This window comes from Triticum dicoccoides, chromosome 4A, assembly GCF_002162155.2.
Source record: "Triticum dicoccoides isolate Atlit2015 ecotype Zavitan chromosome 4A, WEW_v2.0, whole genome shotgun sequence".
In the NCBI taxonomy this organism is placed as follows: Eukaryota; Viridiplantae; Streptophyta; class Magnoliopsida; order Poales; family Poaceae; genus Triticum; species Triticum dicoccoides.
The window spans coordinates 583,387,563-583,410,052 of record NC_041386.1 but is presented as its reverse complement, the minus strand read 5'-3'; the positions used below and the strand labels follow the sequence as shown (position 1 = coordinate 583,410,052).

The 22,490-nt window shown below is 51.7% G+C and overlaps 1 protein-coding gene across 1 annotated transcript; it reads left to right on the top strand.

Annotated features, from left to right (window-relative positions):
* The first annotated feature begins 12,330 nt into the window (after nt 1-12,330).
* LOC119286977 (protein yippee-like) lies at nt 12,331-15,638 on the top strand. Its single transcript, XM_037566449.1, has 5 exons — nt 12,331-12,749; nt 12,884-12,927; nt 14,920-15,028; nt 15,114-15,169; nt 15,272-15,638. The coding sequence occupies exons 1-5, from the start codon at nt 12,654-12,656 to the stop codon at nt 15,360-15,362; spliced, it is 396 nt and encodes a 131-aa protein (XP_037422346.1). The 5' UTR covers nt 12,331-12,653; the 3' UTR covers nt 15,363-15,638.
* The last annotated feature ends 6,852 nt before the right edge of the window (nt 15,639-22,490 follow it).

Here is a 22,490-nt window from a genome sequence, read left to right as displayed (position 1 = left end):
GGGTTATCATCTAGCTGTTGATGCAACACACTATCGACATTGTGTTGCCTCACAGTAGTGCCTAGATCCATGGATTCAATTGCCGCCACACACACTCCTGCAGAAGCCGCCTCCTCACCCGCGAAGGAACATATCTGAGGAACACCTTCCACCTTTGACAGAAAGGTGGTGCCGCTACCACTGTGGGATGGCAAAGTCGTCGGCGAGCTAAGATCCAGAGCACATACTTGCCAGGGCAACTTCAACGCGATACACCAAATCACTTCTAAATGATTGTATCGGACAGTCCGGACATCTTTTGCCATCCAATGCCCATCACCAAATTTGTCCGGATTGGTCCGAACTTCCAAAATCCCACAAATCAGAACCAAACGTAGGGGTAGTTTGTGGATGCCTAGATCTCCGCTAGGTATGCATATGACACGCTTGGCCCACCCAAAAACCTTTGCTGACACGTGTTCTCTCGAACCCTCCTCCTGCATTCATGTTGCTCAAAGCAGACACGACCGGACGGACGCCTACCTGCATTGATGTTGGTCAGACGGACATGACCAGAGGACTAGCCGACCAACATTCACTCCGAAGTGGCGACCGAGAGGCCTACTCTAGCCGATGTGCATGCATTAAAGTGGCGTTGGTCCACCTGTCCCAGCTATTTAAGTCGGTCGCTAGACAAATGCCCTACCCACACCACCATTGCTCCTCTCACCTCCTCTCCTCCACACACCTCCACAACTGACCGTCGATATGGGCAAGTCCCACAGGAGCAAGTGGTTCTTTGTGCACTCCTCGAATCCGACGGTAGCTTCAAATAGTGGTGTCGCCGCCCAAGTCTCCCAACCTATCAATGTTGGTGGTGTCCGTTTTGGTGTACAGTGTTGGTGTTGCCCTCAAGTCCTGGTTTATGTGACCTACGGAGTCACCCAAACGAGCGACTCAGGAGGCAACTTTTCTATACGGGGTTTGCTTTGATGGCAAAACGTACTCTAGACATGAAAACACATCAGAATCTCGAAATATGGTCCTCACTCACTATTACTTTTGTCAGCCTGACCTATTAAAAGCCATAGCACTTTTTTATCATGGTGTTCTCATTTCATATAATAAGAATTAAGTTACCGACCTTAAAAAACTGAAAAGTTGTAGAACTCTAACCTTTACATAAAGCATTGGCAGCCAAGAAGGCGCATACATTCAAGACCGAAGAACCCCTGAGCTTGACGCCAACGCCCGTCATCTGTCTCTTGCACCACCAGCAGAAACCATTAATAGAAATGTGGTGGATAACCTCTTCACCTGAGCTCGGCACATATCTATCACTGGTATGCAGCCTTTTGGACATCCAAAGTAGCCTACCAAAGCCGAAGTCATTGTCATTGAAAGAATCTGGTCGAAGCAGCACTCCAACACGCCATCAAACTACAGATCTGGCATCCCACCCAACGATGATGTAGGAGAAGGAAACCATAACCAGTCGCCTACCATGAACAAAGCACATGAACCATCGTCATCCAGTTGTCGTCGACACATACCACAATCTGAATCTGCCCCTCAACTACCTCCCAAGCCTGCGGTGATGCTGGAGCAAACTTCGTTAGAGCCCGAGGGTACAAGTCCATCATAGGGATGTCGTCGCCGCCACACCATTCCCACTTGAACAGACTAGCAACCAGATCCATCACCTGCCAACAAGCAGAACTCCATGTCGAGAAAGGATCCGAAGCTTTATTATTCGGCGCCACCGTTGCCTTTGCCAAAACCATGACGTCAAACGACCAAAAATCTAAGCTACTAAAAGAAACTCCAATACGGCAACCCAAACGGACGCAAATTTTGTCCGCTTTCCGTCCGTTTGGGTCGGCCAGGCGGACGTGGGCGTCCGCATTTTCATATGGGTCGGCTTGACCGCCCAACGGGAGGCAGACCCAAATCTGGCAGCATAGAAAAAAAGGGTCACGGAAATAAACATAATTAAACATTAAAGTGGCCGGTCAACCGCCAGCCAAAGTCCACTTAAACCTAATTAAACATTAATTAAAACATAAAAAATTTTGCGCCCGCATGCTGCCCTAGACGTCCTCCGCTTTGCCCTTGCCCTTTACGTCACCATCGCCGCCGGTGATGTCGATGAAGACGGGAGCAGGGCCAGCCCACCCGAACGCCGCTTGGTACGCTACCAGGGTAGCCTCCTCCGGCGTCCGTAGGGGCGGCGGCATTGCGGCTCGCCGAGCGCGCTCCTCCTCCTACTCCTCGAGCCGTAGAGCCTCCGCGTCGCGTTGCAGAAGCTGCTCCCAATGCATCTGCCAATCACCATCAGCCTCCTCGGCGAGCCAGTGCACCTTCTAGCGCTCAAGGTGGGTCGTCTCCTTCTCCGGCGTAGTGGACCGGAGGCGCGGTCACCCACTCGCGGTACACGCCGGTCCACATGTAGGCCTCCTCCGACCAAGTGGGTGGAGGCGGCGAGTGAGGGAGTCCTGGACTAAGGGGTCCTCGGGCGTCCGACCTGTTAGCCATGGGCCGGACTAATGGGCTGTGAAGATACGAAGACCGAAGACGGCACCCGTGTCCGGATGGGACTCTCCTTGGCGTGGAAGGCAAGCTTTGCGACTGAATATGTAGATTCCTTTCTTTGTAACCGACCTTGTGTAACCCTAGATCCTCCCAATGTCTATATAAACCGGAGGACTTAGTCCGGAGGGAGAGAGACATTATCATAGCCATACATGCTAGACCTATAGGGTTTAGCCATTACGATCTCGTGGTAGATCAACTCTTGTAATACTCATATTCATCAAGATCAATCAAGCATGACGTAGGGTATTACCTCCATAGAGAGGGCCCGAACCTGGGTAAAACATTGTGTCCCCTTCTCCTGTTACCATCGACCTTAGACGCACAATTCAGGACCCCTTACCCGAGATCCGCCAGTTTTGACACCGACATTGGTGCTTTCATTGAGAGTTCCACTATGCCGTCATCAAGAGGTTCGATGGCTCCTTCAACCATCTACAATGATGCTGCCCAAGCAGGAGTCTTCCTCCCCGGACAGATCTTCGTGTTCGGTGGCTTTGCTCTGCGGGCCAACTCGCTCGGCCATCTGGAGCAGATCGAAAGCTACGCCCCTGGCCATCAGGTCAGATTTGGGAGCTTGAACTACGTTGCGGACATCCGTGGAGACTTGATCTTCACCGGATTCGAGACCGCGGCTACCACTCCTGGTCACCCCGAGGGATATAACCTAAATCTGTCATCGGACTGCATCTAGGAGACAGCTCCCATAACCGCTCTGGCCTTAGATCTAGAGCAGACTGCGCCATCCAAGGATGGGAGGATCGACCCCACCACTAAGGCCACAGATTCCATGGTGTTGGAGCCGCACATAGACTTGATCTCACATGATACATGTGCCACCGGAACTCCGGACTCGTTTCCGGCCGTAAGTTCCGAACCATGTGAGCCCGTGGACGCCGAACTTGATCGTTTATCGATCTTCGAATTCAGCGCCGCAGACACCTTCCAGCACACGCCTTTGGGCGACATGCTAAACTCATTAAAGAACCTATCCTTGGCGGAGGACTCACAGCCGAACTATATCCGTTTCGAACTAGGGGCTGACGATGGAGAATTTTGCTCCCCACCCACCACCCACTTCATAGCCACGGTCGAGGATTTAACCGACACACTTGATTATGACTCCGAGGACATCGACGGTATGGACAACGATGCTAGAGAAGAAGAGGCCAAGAACTCGCCGTTCACTGGACGCTGGACGACCACTTCCTCGTATAATGTATACATGGTGGATGCACCAAAGGAGAACAACGGCGACGACAAGGAAGATCCAGCTGCGGATAAACCTTCCGAAATACAATCCAAGCGTCGGCGTCAGCGGCGCCGCTCTAAGTCACGCCGCAGTAAAGACAGCAACACCGGCACATGAGAAGATAACACTCCAGAAGGTGCCGAAGACAACGAAGACCCCGTTGAAATAGCTAATGAACAAGATGAACGGGAAGATGGGAAGGTTAGCCCTGGTAAACAGGCCACGCACGAAGACTCAGAGGATGGAAGTTATCTTCCGCTCTCTAAGGATGAGGTGAGCCTCGGCACCGACGATTTCATCGTGCCTGAGGAACCTCTTGAGGAGGAGCGCTTCAAGTGCCAGCTAATAGCCACTACAAGGAGCTTGAAAAAGAAGCAGCAGCAGCTTCAAGCTGATCAAGATCTGCTCAATGATAAATGGACCGCTATCCTAGCAGCCGAAGAATACGGCCTCAAGCGCCCAACCAAAAGCTACCCAAAGCGCAAATTGCTACCTCAGTTTGACAAGGAGGCGCTGGAATACATACCACCATCGTACAATGCGGCTGGCTGACCACCACGTGGTCGGGACAAAACGGCAACTCATGTCGAACACCACCCCGCCCCGCCTCATCGCACAGGTAGAGGTAAATTAGCCCACGGTACCTATGACCTCCGGCAAAACCTAAATAATAAAGCAGGACATACCAGATCAATCTACGGATCACGACGGCGTGCCTCGACACGCGACGACGGCCACCTATTCGGACGTGACAAACTTAGTCATGCGCGGGCTGAAAACCGCAGACGGACTCCATCAGAGCTACATCGCGATACGACCCGATATAGAGGCGCCGCACACCCTCATTGCTTCATTGATGAGGTCATGGATCATGAATTCCCAGAAGGGTTCAAACCCGTGAATATAGAATCATATGATGGAACCACTGACCCCGCGGTGTGGATCGAAGACTTCATTCTCCACATTCATATGGCCCGCGGCGATGACCTCCACGCCATCAAATACCTCCCTTTAAAACTCAAGGGGCCAGCTCGGCATTGGCTCAACAGTCTGCCTGAAAATTCTATTGGCAGCTGGGAGGACTTAGAAGAGGCCTTCCTCGATAACTTCCAAGGTACCTTTGTTCGACCTCCGGACGCTGACGACTTAAGCCATATAGTTCAACAGCCCGGAGAGTCCGCCAGGAAATTCTGGACTAGGTTCTTAACTAAAAATAACCAAATCATTGATTGTCCGGATGCCGAAGCCCTAGCAGCCTTCAAACACAGCATCCGCGACGAATGGCTTGCTCGCCACCTCGGCCAAGAAAAGCCAAAATCCATGGTGGCCCTCACGGCACTTATGACCCGCTTTTGTGCGGTGAGGATAGTTGGTTGGCCTGTAGCAAAAACAATGCAAGCGACGCCGGTACCCCTAAAGTTAAAAATAACAAAGACAAGTCTCGATGCAACAGATACAAGTGTTGAAACAACAGTGACAACACCGAGGATACGGCGGTCAATGCCGGATTGAGTGGCGCTAAGTCCGGTCAGCGGAAGAAGCCGTTCCAAAAGAACAATTGAGGCCTATCTAGCTTGGATCGCATACTTGATCGTCCGTGCCAGATTCATGGCACCCCGGACAAACCACCCAATCATACAAATAGAGATTGCTGGGTTTTTAAACAGGCCGGCAAATTAAACGCCGAGAACAGGGAAAAGGGATCGCAAAGGGAGGACGATGACGAAGAGCCCCGGCAACCGAACACAGGGGGACAGAAGAAGTTTCCCCCTCGGGTCCAAATGGTGAACATGATATACGCTACCCACATCCCCAAGAGGGAGCGCAAGCGTGCGCTCAGGGACGTCTACGCGATAGAACTAGTCGCCCCAAAATTTAATCCATGGTCATCATGCCCGATCACTTTTGATCGCCGGGATCATCCGACCAGTATCCTTCACAGTGGCTCAGACGCACTAGTCCTAGACCCAATAATTGATGGGTTCCACCTGACTCGCGTCCTTATGGACGGAGGTAGCAGCCTCAATCTGCTCTATCAGGATACATCGCGAAAAATGGGCATTAACCCATCACGGATCAAGCCCACCAGGACTACCTTCAAAGGAGTAATACCATGTGTAGAGGCCCGCTGTATGGGCTCAATCACACTAGAGGTTGTCTTCGGATCTCCGGACAACTTCCGAAGCAAGGAGTTAATCTTCGATATCGTCGCCTTCTGCACGGCTATCATGCACTGCTCGGACGAACTGCGTTTTCTCGATTCAACGCAGTACCACACTATGCTTATCTCAAGCTCAAGATGCCCAGTCCACGCAGCATCATAATGGTCAATGGAAATACGGAACGCTCCCTCCGTACAGAAGAGCACACAGCTGCCTTAGTAGCAGAAGTACAAAGCGGCCTTCTCAAGCAGAACATTAATTCGGATGGAACACCGGTAAGAGGGTCTGAACTACTCTACAGCAGGACAGCTCGGCTTGTCAGGAGCTCGACTAGCAATCCGGCCTCCGTCTTAGTCCCGATAAAGTGGCGGCATTCATGTCGCGCGTACATAACTACGCACTCAAAATCCCATGGGCATCGACGGAGGCATAGCTAGCTTGTGGTCCATAGTACGGCTCAACCGACATCGAATACACACATGCTTTCACTTTTACTTGTTTCCTTTGCAGGTCTCAATCCCATAGGCCCCATCTGGTGGTCTGGTCATCGGTCCTCTTGAAGGATAAACACACCAAGACGGCGAGAAACGCATACATATGGGGACTTTTTAGGTGATTCCGTTAACGATAACTCTACCTATTTTCAGGACCCACATGCAGCTCTCCCTTGGTTTCAGCATGTTAAATAGCCTGTTGCTTATCACACTATCTGTATCAATGCGCCTTGACGTACTAATTAAATTACAATGAGAACAGTTTGCGGCTGGAGCTTTAGGACCCCAACTTTTTACCTATGTACCTTTTCTTTTTTTTCTTCTTTTTCTCTCTTTTTCAACTCCCCTGTGGTTAACCCTATCAGGTAGCACCCGTACACTTTGGCACGTTTGATGTTGGCCAGGGCTTCATAGCACCCCACATTATGGCAACAAAAGTTCGAACACTTTTTATAAGTATAGTTCGGCACCCCGAATTTAGCATTATATGCATTCGCTCCGAATCATGTCTTTGGTCAATAGTTGGGTTGCCCGGCTCCTGTGCTTGCTACCTTACGTTCCACTATATCGGCTAAGGTAGTAAAGGGAGAACTACTGCGATTGTGCCTTGGTTTATCCAAAGGAACACCTCAGTAGAGAAAGCCAAAAACTGACTGTCATGATGCGGCGAGAGACGGTTAGCTGTTCGGAGGTTACAAATCGTTGGAGATTTCTTCCGCATTACGCGAAGGATTGGTACTTCCCGATCAGACGCTTATAGCACTCTAGTTCGGATACTAGGGGCTGCGCCCATGTTTTTATTGTCGAACTCCTATGGCTAAGTGAGGGCGTTACATCCGCATAGTCTGGTTGCCTGGTTCGTTGCGCTAAACAACTCCTTCAAGAACCATCTAATTGGACCAAGATTGTTTAGATTCCATCCCAAACACCCCCATACTACCTATATGGGGGCAGAAGCGGATGACTGGTTAACCCTCAGATTTCATACAACACGGCCGCACAAGAAGTAAAAAATTTAAAAACATATCAAGCATTATATTGCACAATCACTTTGTTTTATCATACAAGGTAGAGGGAGCTCGAATACATTCATTCAAAGATAGCGTCTTTCGCACAATGATCCGCAACAATGCGGGACCCCTCCAAGACATCGTCGAAGTATCGCTCGGGTGTGGGGTGCTCTTTGCCCTCCAGCGGCCCCTCGATCGCTAATTTGATAGCGTCAAGCTTCGCCCACCAGACCTTGCAATAGGATAAGGCCAGACATGCGCCCTCGATGCAGACGGACCGCTTGACGACGTCCAGCCGAGGATAGGCATCCACTAGTCGCTTCACGAGGCCGAAGTAACTGCCGAGTATAGCTTCAGCTGGCCACAACCGGATTATTAAATCCTTCATGGCCAGTTCAGCCACCCTATGCAGCTCGACCAACTGTTTTAGATGATCGCTGAAGGATACCAGATGTTCTGGCGCAAGATATTGCGACCAGAATAGCTTCTGTGTGGAGCTCTCTTCTTCGGCTCGAAAGAACTCTGCGGCGTCAGCCACACTACATGGCAGATCAGTAAAAGCCCCTGGAGAACTCCTAATCCGGGTTAGTAAACGATATTTCATCTTCACATTCTTACTTTGCATATTGAATGCCTTACCCGCCGCGATCTTCCTGGCCTCCAGGATCTCCTGGAGGGCGCCCTAGGCCTCATTCCGGGCTGCCTCTGCATTGTGACGAGCCTTGGCTAGTTCGGTCTCTTGAACTGAAGCATCGCGCTCCAAGGCCTCGCACTTCTTCACCGCGTCTTCGAGATCCTGTTGGACCTCGTTGACCCGGGCCTTGAGCTTCTTCCGAGCGGCCTGCTTCTTGACAGCCTTCCCTTCGGCTTCGACCAGGGCCTTTTTCAGGGCCTCGACCTCGGTTGTCGCCTCTGTACACATCATGGCATTTCGGTCATTACATATCATTTTCCTTTTTTCGAATACATAATAGATTATTACTTACCTTGTTTTTCCTGGAGCTACCTCTTCACCTGGCCCAGCTCCTCCTTGGCCTCCGCCAGTTTCTGCTTTAGTCCGGAAACTTCGGCAGTATGCGAGGCTGCGGCCAACAGCGACGCCTGTGTTTACATTTCAGAAAAATTTAGTTAGTTTCCTACAAAAGGAGATTGATCCTCTGTCCGCCTTTTTCTTTCCGAACATTGGACAGTGTCTCAGGGGCTGCTGTCTATATTGGGATTTTCTCTTTTTTGCATCGCTTACCTCAAAACCTGTCACCAGGCTGCAGCAGGCTTCGGTTAGTCCGCTCTTGGCGAACTGAACCCTTTCAATTACCATGCCCATAAGGACACGGTGCTCATCCACAAGGGAAGCACCTCGCAGCGCTTCCAGCAGATTATCCGGTGCCCCTGGTTGGACAGGGGTCACCAGCGGAATAGGCATCCCCCATCTTTCGAAGGAGGTTGCATGCTGGATTTCGGAGCCGCATCGGTCTCCGGAATCGAGTCCGGTTGAGGGCCAAACTGAATACGGCCCTCCCCACCAATCTCCTTGGGGATTGATTCCCCCTGGTGTCCGACGACGGGGGTTTCGCCTTATGGCGCCTCCTGCGCCTCTCCCCCACCTGGAACAATCCTTCGGGACAGCACCTCCGCATCGTCCTTGGCCTTGGGGGAGTAAGCGGCCGCGGTGACTCGCTGGCCATCGCCTTGGAATCCAGTGAACCTCCTGACGAGGATCGCGGGGAGCTGTTGTGGGCCGGACTACAGTAACATAACCAATCATGTCAATGCAATGAGGAGGAGAAACTTTACGGGCGGATATAAGTCTTAGCACTTATGATGCGGCCCACGGCTTAGTGCGGGGGCGTTGCTCCGGACTGCTTTCAACGTCCCAGGCGGAGATGCCCACGAGTGGGCCTTTCCCCTTCTTGGGCTCCTCCGCCTCCAGAATGGTGGAGACCACGATCTTTTTATTTCCCTCATCAGGGGGAGGGTTGTTTTCCCCCCTCCTCCTCATCGTCGTCGTCTTCGGTGGTGGAGGATTGAGTCTTGTCTTAGGACGTTGCGTCCGAAGCACCCTTGCGGCAGGGGCCACTTTGGACCCCCTTGGCTTTCCCTATGGCCTTCTTCTCCGGTGCCTTGTAGGGCACCGGCACTAGCATCTTTGCTAAATGCGGGATCACTGGTTCTTCAGGCAGCAGAGCTGGACATTGGACCCGCTTCGCCCTCTCCATCCAGTCCTGAAGAAACGATCACGATAAAAGCTTAGTCATCATCCTTGAAACAGGCAAGTAAGGGATGCAGTAAGAATAACATACCTCGTTAGTGAGGTGATTAATGTTATGACCGCGGTCCGAATCTGCGGCCGGCGGTGTTTCCTTGCCCTTAAAAAGCAACCTCCAGGCACCTTCGTGAGTGGTTTCGAAGAGCCTCTTCAGGGTATGGTGCTTCTTCGGATTTAACTCCCATAGAGGGCGGCTTCGGCTTTGGCATGGGAGAATCCGGCAAAGTACCATCACCTGGATTATATCGACGAGTTTAATATCTTTATCCACCATGCTTTGAATGCGCGTTTGCAGCGCTGTCAGCTCGTTTGGCGAACACCAGTTCGGGCCCTTCACGACCCAGGAGGTGAGTCGCATGGGAGCGCCAGAGTTGAATTCGGCAGTTGCGACCCAGGTGGTGCCGCGGGGTTCTGTGATATAGAACCAATGTTTCTGCCATTCTTTTACAGTCTCCACGAAAGTGCCTTTCGGCCAGGAGACATTGGCCAGCTTGCTCACCATGGCGCCTCTGCACTCCGCGTGCTGACCATCCACCACCTTCGGCTTCACATTGAATACCTTGAGCCATAGCCCGAAGTGGGGTTGGATGCGGAGAAAGGCCTCACACACGACGATGAACGTCGAGATGTTGAGGAGGGAGTTCGGGGATAGATCATGAAAGTCTATCCCGTAGTAGAACATTAGCCCGCGGATGAAGGGGTGGAGTGGAAACCCTAACCCACGGAGGAAATGAGGGATGAATACTACCCTCTCGTTGGGCTTCCGCATGGGAATTATTTGTCCCTGGGCCGGAAGGCGGTGGGCGATTCCCTTCGCCAGGTACCCGACCGCCCGAAGCTCAGCGATGTCCTCCTCCTGGATGGAGGAGGCCATCCACTTGCCTTGACCTCCGGATCTGGACATACAAAGAAGATGAGAACCTGGGCGCTGGAGCTCAAGAATGGAAGGGCAGAGGAAGAGAGAAGGCGTGGGTGAAGAAAAGGGATTCTTATCTCCTTATAAAGGCAGTAAATATTGAATGCCTCCCCACTCGCCTTAAAATTCGCCTACTCCCAAGGGCTATGTAAACGGCACGGTTGGGTTATCCACGCCCGTATTGATGAGAATCCCGTAATAAGGGGACACGATCTCTGCTTTGACAAGACGTGCCAATGGCAACCGCGTCTCGAAACGTGGAGCGGCAGATGAAAAATGGTTCAAAATTATGACCGGACAGATGTGATGTCATGTTACGGAAAGTTGTCAGCAGATTGGACTTGTGTGAAATTATATTCTCTCTGCGGTTGTATGTGGTGTGTATTACAAGTCCGGACACGTCGATACGTCCGAAGACTATTTTGGAGTTCGGAAGAAGGAACCCGCCTTGCAATGCCGAAGACAGGCCTACGCGCTGGATACCTTGTCACTGAAGTCAGGTTCAGGGGCTACTGAGGGAGTCCTGAACTAAGGGGTCCTCGGGCGTTCGGTCTGTTATCCATGGGCCGGACTGATGGGCTGTGAAGATACGAAGACCGAAGACTGCACCCGTGTTCGGATGGGACTCTCCTTGACGTGGAAGGCAAGCTTGGCGACCGAATATGTAGATTTCTTTCTTTGTAACCGACCTTGTGTAACCCTAAATCCTCTCGGTGTCTATATAAACCGGAGGACTTAGTCCGGAGGGAGAGAGAGACATTATCATAGCCATACACGCTAGACCTCTAGGGTTTAGCCATTACGATCTCGTGGTAGATCAACTCTTGTAATACTCATATTCATCAAGATCAATCAAGCATGATGTAGGGTATTACCTCCATAGAGAGGGACCGAACCTGGGTAAAACATTGTGTCCCCTGTCTCCTGTTACCATCGATCTTAGACGCACAGTTTGGGACCCCCTACCCGAGATCCGCCGGTTTTGACACCGACAGCGAGCGCTTCCGCGTCGGCTCCGGATCCGGCTTGAGCTCGACAATGGGCAGCGGCGGCGGTGGCGGAGGCGGGTCAAAGAGCGGGGCGTGGACGGAGCACGGGAGGATGAGGCGCCAGGGGTGCACTTGCCCTTGCCGCTGCTTGAGCTGCTGCCGAAGAGGCCCACTTCTAGGGTTTGGGGTGTCGCTGACGAGGAGGCGGGAAGGGGATGGTGGGGGGCCAGATGTGGACGGAAGTGGATGAGGTCGGCCCCCGCCGCGCGCGTGGGTTAAAAAGGGACGCTTCCACTGGCTTACTAATGGGCCCGCTATCGGTGATCGTCATAAATTAGACGACGAGCGGTAGTTGGGTGGCCGTCAAGTGGGACCGTGACAGACACCGAGGAGACGCGTGGCGCATCCGCGCCGACGCATTTCAGCCGCAATTTTGGGCCGGATATGGGTCGGCGCGGACGACTTTTGAGAATGGGTCGGCGCATGGGGCTGGTGTTTTTGTCAGTGCTGATGCAAACGGATATGGGCAGACGAAATGGGTCGTTACTCTAATAAACCCTAAAATCTAAAGATATTTCAGGAAAAAAAGTTAGTACAAAGCCGTAGGCCTTCGTCGTCGTTGGGCGGCACCGCTCACGTGGCCGGGCCGTAGCCCCTACGGATGCGTCACACGCACACGGCACACTGACTGCAGTGGTGTACTGCACGGCAGCGCTCTTCCTCCTTCTCATCCCTTCCCGTCCATTCCCCACCCCCATCCCAATCCCCGCCACCTACCTGCTTCGGCCTCGGCCTCGGCGAGAGCGCCAACGCCAAGCCCACCACTCCCAAAACCGGAGCACGCCTCCCTCCTCCCGCTAACCTTGGGTCCGTCCGTCCGTCCGTCCGTCCGAGGCAGGGGGGCGCGGGTCCGCGATCGATCGCGACGGGAGTGCCGATCGCGCCGCCGGAGGATCGAGGGCGGGCGGTTGGAGCCGGCCGGGGGAGGAGGCGATGGGGCGGCTCTTCCTGATGCACCTCGAGGGGAACGCCTACAGCTGCAAGTTCTGCCGCACCCACCTCGGCCTCGCCGCCGACATCATCTCCAAGGTGCCCCTCTGCCCGTCCCTTCCCTCGTCCGTCCCCTTCTCGGCTCTCGCGAGCGAATCCCCTTCTTGATTGCTTGTTGCGCGGGGTCTCATGGCGGATGTGACTGACAGCGGCGTGTTTTCTCCTCCTTGCAGAACTTCCATTCCAAGCACGGCAAGGCGTATCTCTTCAACAGGGTGTAAGTGTCGCCCTCCCCTTCCCTGCCCCTTGATTTCTTCCTCTGCTTTGCTGAATTTTGAGGCCGGGGGCTGCGCGTCTACCGGAATTTGTGGGGGAAACAATGAGAATCTGCCAGGCGGTTGCTCGTCTCGTCTGGGTGATTCGGCGTTGCTGCAAAACGGATTCGGACGCGGGGAGGCTCGCCTGCTCCGTCCTACAACCGCCAAGAACAATGAGGAATCTGGAACGTGTTGCCGATGCTAACGCATACGCTGCTACTCATAGGCCACAGCCGCTTTTGGGACGAGGGGAAAGTAAAATCGGGTAGGACGTTGCATAGGATGGGATCTCTCTCTTTCTCGCTTGACAAGAAATGGTAAAGAATCCAAGGGACAAGGAATGGTGGTTTCAGCCTTTTCGGTCGCAATTTCCTCTCATCTTCTTTTCATGGAGCGATTGATATACCTAGTACTATGTTAGACATTCTGAACCTGCCAAATAAGCATTGATGTTCCAGGAGTAGTTCAGTCAGGCTGGCTCCGATGCTGATTCTACTCTTAACATTCTCCATCCTGGATATAATTGACTTCCGATACAGTCGTTAACGTAATTTGCTTGCATGAACAACACTCCATATGTTTGATCTCCTGTGTGATCCCTAGCAGCTAAAGATACTTCGTACACAACCACTCAATATGTTCGTAGTCGATCCCCGATTCATGCAACTGCAAATCGCTAAAGTTATTAGCATCCAACAATACAGTGATTTGATGTCCATGGACCTTCAGGGCCAGTTTGTTGATGAGTAAAAGATACTATGTCACAACTCACCTAAACTTTTGCCTCCATCTTGTTTGCTAGATCAACAAATCAAGTATCAACTATGTAACCTACTAGTTACCACTGAATACTGATACTTGAGGCTCGCTAGTGGAAAATGGAAGGCAGAGGCAAAATATGCACAGTTTTTCTGCATTATTTGACTCTTGTTCGCTATTTACACTTGCTGGTTGCTTCGGCAGGAAAGGAGTAGGGGAGTGCTCCAACAAGATGCCATTGGGGTCAAAGAGGTTGCCACCTCAACCAGAATTATATCACCCATAATAGTTTAGGTGCCTTGTGCCGAGTTGTCCCCTTGGGTCTCTACCTGGCCTTTTTTCATTTGTTACCTCCTGACCGATTTAGGGGTTTTTCCTGAGCTTAACTCTGTTACCTCAGGTCTCCTTAACTGATTGATGTATTGGCAAAGCACATCAAAAAATACATTGGCAGTGCCCTGTTACCATTGAAACGAGAGATCTGATCTGGGTCATTAAACTGCAAATCAAGGATCTTCCATCAGATACACCAGCTCTCTCCTCAATTTGGATCTTCGATATAAGCTCATCCCTAACCAGGAGACAAAAATGATAGCTTAGTCATAGGCAGGAAAACACATATCTCTGTAGGCTTTGAAAAGAAATACATACCTGACATATCCATCCATTGCCACTGTGAATACTCCAATGTAGTAGCCTGATAGATAATAATTGGCGGTTATTGTTGAAACTTCAGACGTTGTGGGGACTGTCTATCCCTCAATGAACTGAGAAATGAGAAACAACTACTCCCTCCGTCCCATAATATAAGAACAATTTTAATACTACACTAGTGTCGAAAACGCTCTTATATTATGGGACGGAGGGAGTAGTTCACAGTTGCAATCTTGTGAACTCTGACTTTCTATGTAACAGCTTTGGAAGTGTGCAACTGGCAGATATAGACTTTCTGTGCAACTATTGACTTGATAGCGTGCAACTTGGTCAAGTGAGAAATAAGTGTGGTTGGAAATAGCAATTCCACTAAAATATAAGTGGTACTGTGCTCTTTAATAAGCAGTGATCTAACATTTTAGTGCTTTCTTCACCGGTTTAGCCCAGTAACAAAACGCTGGTATTCTGAGATGAGTTGTACTGTTTACAAAACGCTATCCTCCAGCAGATTTGTGATTAACTCATGTATCCTGTGGCAGTGTCAATGTTACATCTGGTACAAACGAGGATCGCATGATGATGACAGGGCTGCATACCGTTTCCGATATCTTCTGTGTTGGTTGTGGATCCATTGTTGGATGGAAATATGTAAGATCTTGTGATGGTTATTTTGCGATATCCTGTGCATTGCCTGTCCGTCCATCCTCTAAGCTATATGGTGCCCCTGCTCTAGGAGGCTGCACATGAGAAGAGCCAGAGGTACAAGGAAGGAAAGTTCATTCTGGAGAGGTGACCACCTTAACTAACATCTTTGTGATGGTGTTGAAACTAACGAATTCAGGTACTAGAGTTTCTAATAGTTGAACCTTTTCTTTGTGGCGGATTGAGCAGGTTTAAGGTGTCGGGCCCTGATGGTAGCCACTACTGGGGGGTGACACATGATGCTCATCATGGGGGTGGAAGCGACACCGACGACTTATGAAGCGCGACCGGCGTGCGAAAACCTGCAGTTCATCTCTGTAAATAACCCTGGAGTCGGGCCTTAGTTACTCCGGGGGGGCTCGCTTCCATTCAAAAGCGCGCCCCGGCGTAAAATTGTTAATTCTAGGTGATATTCTCCCAGCAAGCTGTCTGGGAGACCTAATACCTTCTGTATATGAACAAATGTATCATTGTAGCCCCTAACAGCTGTTTGTTTTGTTGCTGGAATGCCAATAAATTCTGTTTCTGAAGTGATATAATCTACCAGGCGGTTCAACTGTGTGTTCTATTCTTTTTCTCGAAAAGGGAATTTCGGGCATGTTTGGTTGGGGTGACTTAACTTTGCCACACTATTTTTGCCGCACTTGTCTCTCTTTTTTAAGAAGCTTCCTCTTCGATTTTATTTAACTGAAACCAGCATGTCTTTTTACAAACTATCAAAAGAAAGCAGGAGTAAAAGTAGGATACCTGGAGCGCAACATAGAACTCATGTTTTGGGCATCCACAAGCCGGATCATCGCAACATGAAATGGAAATACGCAGGTTTAACAGGCATAACAGGCAACAAGTCAGACACTGCCTCTGCAACCATGAGCAAGTACCAAAAACTATACATTACTCCCTTCATTCCATAATGTAAGACGTTTTTTTTTTGAGTCAAAGAAAGTCTCACATTATGGGACGGAGGGAGTAGTACATTGCCAACAAAACATTCCCTAAAACGCCAGCACATGAAGTCTATAGCAGAGGTACTGTAACAGACGTACTATAGGGAAGAAGCAGCAGCACTTCAGAACCATATACCGTTTTGAAGACTTCACTTACTATCCGTTTCGAACACTCTTGATTTTCCTGTTTTTTCTGCAAAATCACCCAATCGTTAAATCATTATCTACTCCCTTCATTTCATATTACTTGTCGCTTTAGTACAACTTTGTACTAAATCAGCGACGGATAATATGGAACGGAGGGAGTAGCAATCATGTTAACAACAACGCAAGGTCTGTCATTATCAGACGCAACACTATTTCTTGATTTCTCAAACTGTAAAAGGACAGATGGTTTCAGTTAAATGAAAATTAGAAAGGAAGTTCTCTTTATTACTCCTTCCGTCTGAAAATACTTATTAAAGAAATGGATGTATAAAAAAAAACAGATGGTTTCCAGGCAGCGCGTGATGACGCGCGCGGACTACACCACTGTGACGGGAGATTGTTCGTGGACGGCTGGTCCTATGTCACTGAGTTCTTGCTCCGACAAAAATTGTAAGGCATCTCTAAATCCGATCCACAAATCGTTCACATCCGTTCGAATAGCGGAAACCATTTAACATAGATCTGTATCGATTTGCATGATAGCTTGGACGCGTTTTCTCTCACATACCGGAGACAAATGTGGGGGGTTTTGCGGGAGTCCGGATTGCTCCTGCGCCTGCTTCTAACCATCCTGACCCACCAAATCCTTTCCTTCCTCGACCGCATTCATGTCGTTGTAGAGCGCACCGCTCCACATTAAAGACGGCTCAGGACGGAAGCGACCTCTCATTGCATCCGCCAATTGAAGCAGCACGCCGGCCGAGGGCGCTGCCCGTGACGCGTCTCCGGTGCCCGCGCCTGTTCAGCCAGAGACACATTACTGGGCAGGATGAGACGTATATCTATCACGCACGTTCAATGCCCCGTCCGTCCGTATGCCGTCATTAAGCAGGCTCGCCGGCCGAGAAACACACTTCGACCGCACATTGAGCACCCGTAAGTCTGGCCTCACCGGAATCCGCTATTTAAAGGCGGCCACACCCGGCTACTCCATGCCACAACACAAGCCCTCTCCCAATCCTCGTCTCTTGCACTGCATCCGCCATGACTACAGGCGACGAAGCTCTATGGGCGAGCCTTTCCGTAAAGATGAAGCATGTGGTGGTCACCCTTGTCGCCGCCTACCAGAGCCGTTGTGCCAGGCAAATCAAGGCCGGCTTGCCGGCCAGCTCGCCCGAGGTCTTCGACGACGAAGACGACACCACGATGGAGACGGGTTCCGACGACAGCGCCTTGGCTCCCGCGCCGACTTCACCATGGAGCAGGCACACTATAACGCCACCACGACGGAGGTGCAGCCTGCACCGGCGCCTATGTCGGCATTCCAGCAGGCGCCGGAGGAACATCGGTGTAGCATGTTTCTCCTGGAGCATCACCGGCTGGTGGAGGGCCAGATCTACGGTGAGCGCACGGGCGAGGAGGCCGTGGCGGCCATGGCCGCGACGAACCCCAACTTCGATGCGAAGCAGCTTGCCATCTATGATGTCGTCCGCGCTCAAGCCGTTACTCACCAGGAAGCGACCACCGCGGAGGCGCAGCTCCAGGAGGTCGCGGAGGAGAACAACACCAGTTGCGCCTCCGACGCGTCGCTGGCGAACCGTCCGGCGGCCCGGTGGGACGACGACAGCGCAGGCGCCACCATTTCCATCGTGGACCTCATGTCCACCGGCGACGTTCAAGGCACGGACTCCTCCGAGGATGAGTAGGGCATGGAAGACGGCAGGTCCTTGTGTCTCATGTGAGCCGGTCCGTCTCGTTCTTCTCTTCCTCGCCTTAGATTGCAGCTTCACTTCATCGGTCTTATCGCTAGTGGTCATAAAGACGATGGATGGAGGACGGGAAGGGCTTGGACGCCGGGCGCCGCCGCCGCAGGATAGGTTTAGGATCGGGTCGTTTTTCTTCTAAATGTTCAAAATCTAATGAAAGTGCGCCGTGTTTGTATAAAATCTGACATTTTTATATGAAATCGTGTCATGTTTGCATGAATTTTATCTGGTTTGCTGAAAAATTGTTTAAACCGTATACGGGCACAGTTGGATGGCAGCATCTCGCATCCATGTCCGTGGACTAACTCTTCCCTGTCCGCGGATGGATGCCAGAAGAAATTTGCTGGTCGCCGTTGGAGATGCCCGGTAAGTGATAAGTGATAGTTCGAGGGAGGGTTGCCTGAATTGTGATACGTAGTATTTTTGTGAAATATACTCTACCGCCCCGCCAACGAGCCAGAGAAACAAAAAAGGTTTGCCTTGTGCTTTGATCCAGTGCTTCTCATCGAGCGTTGGGCGACGCATCCATCATACGCTTGGGAGATCTGGTCCAAGAAAACACGCCGTGCCGTGTGCACGAGTAGCAGTGATGCATCGCCATCAGCATCAGGGATGGACACCATAATGCCCTGATGGGGGGCAGTGACGCCGTGTCCCTGCCCAACCCAGCTGCACACATGTCAACACCGCCCCGACCCAGCTACGCTACGCTAGATCGGATGATTGAATGCGGCGCTCTTCTATTTTTGGTGCTTAATGTAATGTCTGCCTCCGCGTACGTACCATGGACCGCGTAGCATTTTGAAAGCAACGGGGAACACTTGAATACACGGCAACATGGGTGGGTCTTGCTGTCCACCATCTAACGTTCAGGCATGCGCCAGTGTTGCTAACCTATAAGTACAAAAATGGAAATTTAGGTAGGATACAACTATAGCAAAACGCATGCGTGCGCACTTGACAAAATTATCCGGCCATGTCGTGCATCTCCAACGCGGATCACCACATAGACATCACCAAATGTCCGCAAACCGTTCAAAACTTGTCTGCGGATATCCGGCTCGACTCCCTACGAGGCCACCAGCACCCCCGCCGTCATCCAAGCCCTCGTCGACACCGCCACATGCGCCGTTGTTGTCGTCGTCGTTGTCATGGCGTCGGTGGTGGAAGGCCCTCCAGGCATCGCGACATCCCTCTTTGGTCGTCGCCTTGCGCCGCTTGTTCTCGGTTTGGAGACAGATGGCTCGCTTAGACTCCTCCAGCCCCACTTGAAGGAGTTGGGTGTTGATCCGACGCTGATGACAGCGGCGAGTGTCCGACTCGAGGGTGTGGTACACTGGTACTGGACTGATCAAGGGCCCAATCCTTCGCAAGCGTGAGCTCTACGAGCACCCAAGTTGGCGCCACGTGGGGCTTGCGAATGCCACCAGGCGCCTTGCCACTTGGACGCCGACCCCTTTTGAGGTAGTAGTGGAGCCATGGTGACGGCTTCGATAGTAGGAAGGACGGCTCCACCTTCTTGACAGTTGGGAGGATAGGGCGTCGTGTGCCTGGCTGGCGGTGCGGAGGGGACGACGACTCCTCTTTGATGCGGCATTTGATCTGGACTCCACAGTTGCACGGAGGAGATGATGGATTCTCCTTGGCGCAACGTCCAATGTGAGCCGCGGTTATGCATAGGGGACGACTGACGCAACGCCCGATCTTGATGTCGTGATTGTGCGGAGGGGATGGTGGCACCTCCTTGACGCGACGTCCGATCTAGACGTCGTGGTTCAGCGGAGGCGACGACGGCGCCTGACCATGGTCGGTCATCGACCGGCGCATCACCTCCTCCATCTACTACGTGAACTCCTCTTCTGATCGGCTCCACCTTCACAATGGACGGAGCCGTGGATGACGACATGCCCAACGACCAATGAAGGTACGGGCAGGGACGGATTCAAGGAGGGACGAGGGGGGGGCGAGACCCCCCTACCGATCGCGTCACCTCGTTAATAGCAATCAATTTTTTGCTATTTTTCCTGCTACCCAACTGTTCATCGCTTACGCAGCCCATCATAGGTGACAAAGGGGCCAATTAGCGGGTAGTTGCACGCAGCCACGTGGTCACGCACACACAGTTCGTGCTATGGCTTCGTTACACAGCCGCCTGCTGCGATTGAGATTCACATCTGCCGCCTGTCACTGCCTGCTATCGCCTATGCGATCTCTACGCAACTTTTTGTCGCACAACCATCAAGAGAAGCGGAGAAGGGACGGCTGTGGGCGAGCGCCGATCTGCAGGCTATTTGCCGGTAGCCGGTAGGCTAACCGCGAGGATGAGCCGCAATAAAATGCGAACAAGGTACTTTATTTCAATTGATAGATTCAGGCCTTGATGGCCCCTAATCTCGGGAAGACAGCTTACGAATGACGTTGAGGATGTGGTGACATGGTCATGGGAGAAGGACGGGCAATTTTCGGCTAGATCTGCCTATGCCGTAGGTTTCATGGGGCGTGTGGTCTCCCTATCAGCGACGTTCACCTAGAAGTCGAAGGCGCCCTTGCAGTGTTGTTTTTTCGCCTGGCTTGCCCTCAAGAACAGATGCTGGACATCGGACCAGTTGGCCCGCCGTGGACTACCTCACCAGGACGTACTCCTGCCCTCTTTGCAACCAACATGACGAAACCATTCAACACCTCCTAGTTGGCTCTGTCTTTGCTACGCGCAAAGCCTGAGGGATTGCCCCAAGATTCGACGGACTTCTCGGTTCCCGCCACGGCCGAGATGCCACGATCCGGTTTCAGAGAAAACCGGCACACAGTGGGTGTTGCCGGACCCGACGCTCGTAGAATCCACCTTTCTTAAGGGGGAAACTGTGAAGGCCCACTCATCTGAAGACGACGGACCTTCACAGCTTCGGGGACTACTGTCGGAGGGATGGACCCCGGGCAGGCAACGGAATCCGGATCCTCTTCAAAAAACAATGGGGTTGGCATCGCCCCTCAATACCGGCACGTGCTTGGCCGGGTCGCTCGACCCGGCCAAGCCCCGCAAGCTGGCCAGACTAGCCGACCCGGCAAGACACGTCGACTCGGTCCCAACAACTAGCGCAAGACAGCCGAACCCGGCACGACCAAAGCCTCCTCAACAAGCCAGCGCCACCCGTGGTGTGCTACGCAATCTAGCCGTGGGTCAACTCACGTCCCATCCAGGCCGTATGATGGGGATGAGACTTCAATCAACAATGACCGAGGCAACAGTGCCCCGCCCATGCCTCTGGTCAGCGGGTACGTGGCAACAGTGCCCCTCACCTACTCGCTGACCAGGGCCGGCGTGGCTACAGTGCCCCCGCCCTCACCGCTAACGACAACAAGCGGCAACCTGACGGAGAGCACTGTACGTGACTCGACTCGGCCACACCCTGACGATCGACAAGACGGCGCACAGTCCCCCTAGACATGCGGGGCCCGCACCTAGGGGAACCCGGCGAACCACAAGCCCTCAACGGGACCCAGCCCGGGTCCCCGGACACTGACAATACGGACCCACCGACTTGTAACACTACCATTGTACCCCCGAGGGGTTGGACTATAAAACCCCCCGGGAGCCCACGATCATGAGAAAGGAATCATCTCTCCGGAGGGCGAGCGAGAGGGCAAACAAAAAACACATACGAGAGAAAAGCAAGTGAGCATAGGGCTAGCCACAAAACAGCAACACCGGAGAGAAGGAGCAGCCCAAGCCTTGGCTAGCTTCCTTCCTCCTCCATACAGCTCCAGGAGCAACATTGTACTATGGATCATCCAACTACACTCGGCAGGACTAGGGGTATTATCTCTCCGAAGAGCCTCGAACCTGGGTATGTCCGGCATCCCGCGCCCGCTCATGCCAACCCCGCCTCTGGAGTCCACCAGCGCCCTTGAGCCTCCTCCTCTCCTTAGCCATCCCTTGGCATCTGCCGTGCGCCCACCACGACATCATTCTTACTATTTAATTCATTGAGAAAATCATTCTGAGCTTTAAGTACTTGTTCTACTTGAGTGGTAACCATAGAAGCATGTTTACTAATAAGATTAAGTTCACCCTTAACACTAGCCATATAATCACTCAAGTGTTCAATCATATCAGCATTGCGTTTCAATTGTCTACCAACATAAGCATTGAAGTCTTCTTGTTTAACCATAAAATTATCAAACTCATCTAAGCATAGGCTAGCAGACTTATAACGAGGAATATCACCTTCATCAAATCTATAGATAGAATTTACGTTTACTACCTGTGTCGGGTTATCAAAACCATGTATTTCTTAAATAGGTGGTAAATTCTTAACATCTTCAGCTTTAATACCTTTTTCTTTCATAGATTTCTTTGCCTCTTGCATATCTTCAAGACTGAGAAATAGAATGCCTCTTTTCTTCGGAGTTGGCTTAGGAGGTGGTTCAGGAAGTGTCCAATAATTTTCATTACTCAACATATTATTCAATAGCAATTCAGCTTGATCAACAGATCTTTCCTTGAAAACACAACCAGCACAACTATCCAGGTGGTCTCTGAAAGCATTG

Coding starts and splice junctions, on each gene's coding strand:
- LOC119286977 (XM_037566449.1), top strand. CDS start 12,654: ATGGGGCGGCTCTTCCTGATGCACCTCGAGGGGAACGCCTACAGCTGC. Junction 12,750..12,883: donor CCGCCGACATCATCTCCAAG/GTGCCCCTCTGC, acceptor TCCTCCTTGCAG/AACTTCCATTCCAAGCACGG. Junction 15,029..15,113: donor CCATTGTTGGATGGAAATAT/GTAAGATCTTGT, acceptor CCCCTGCTCTAG/GAGGCTGCACATGAGAAGAG.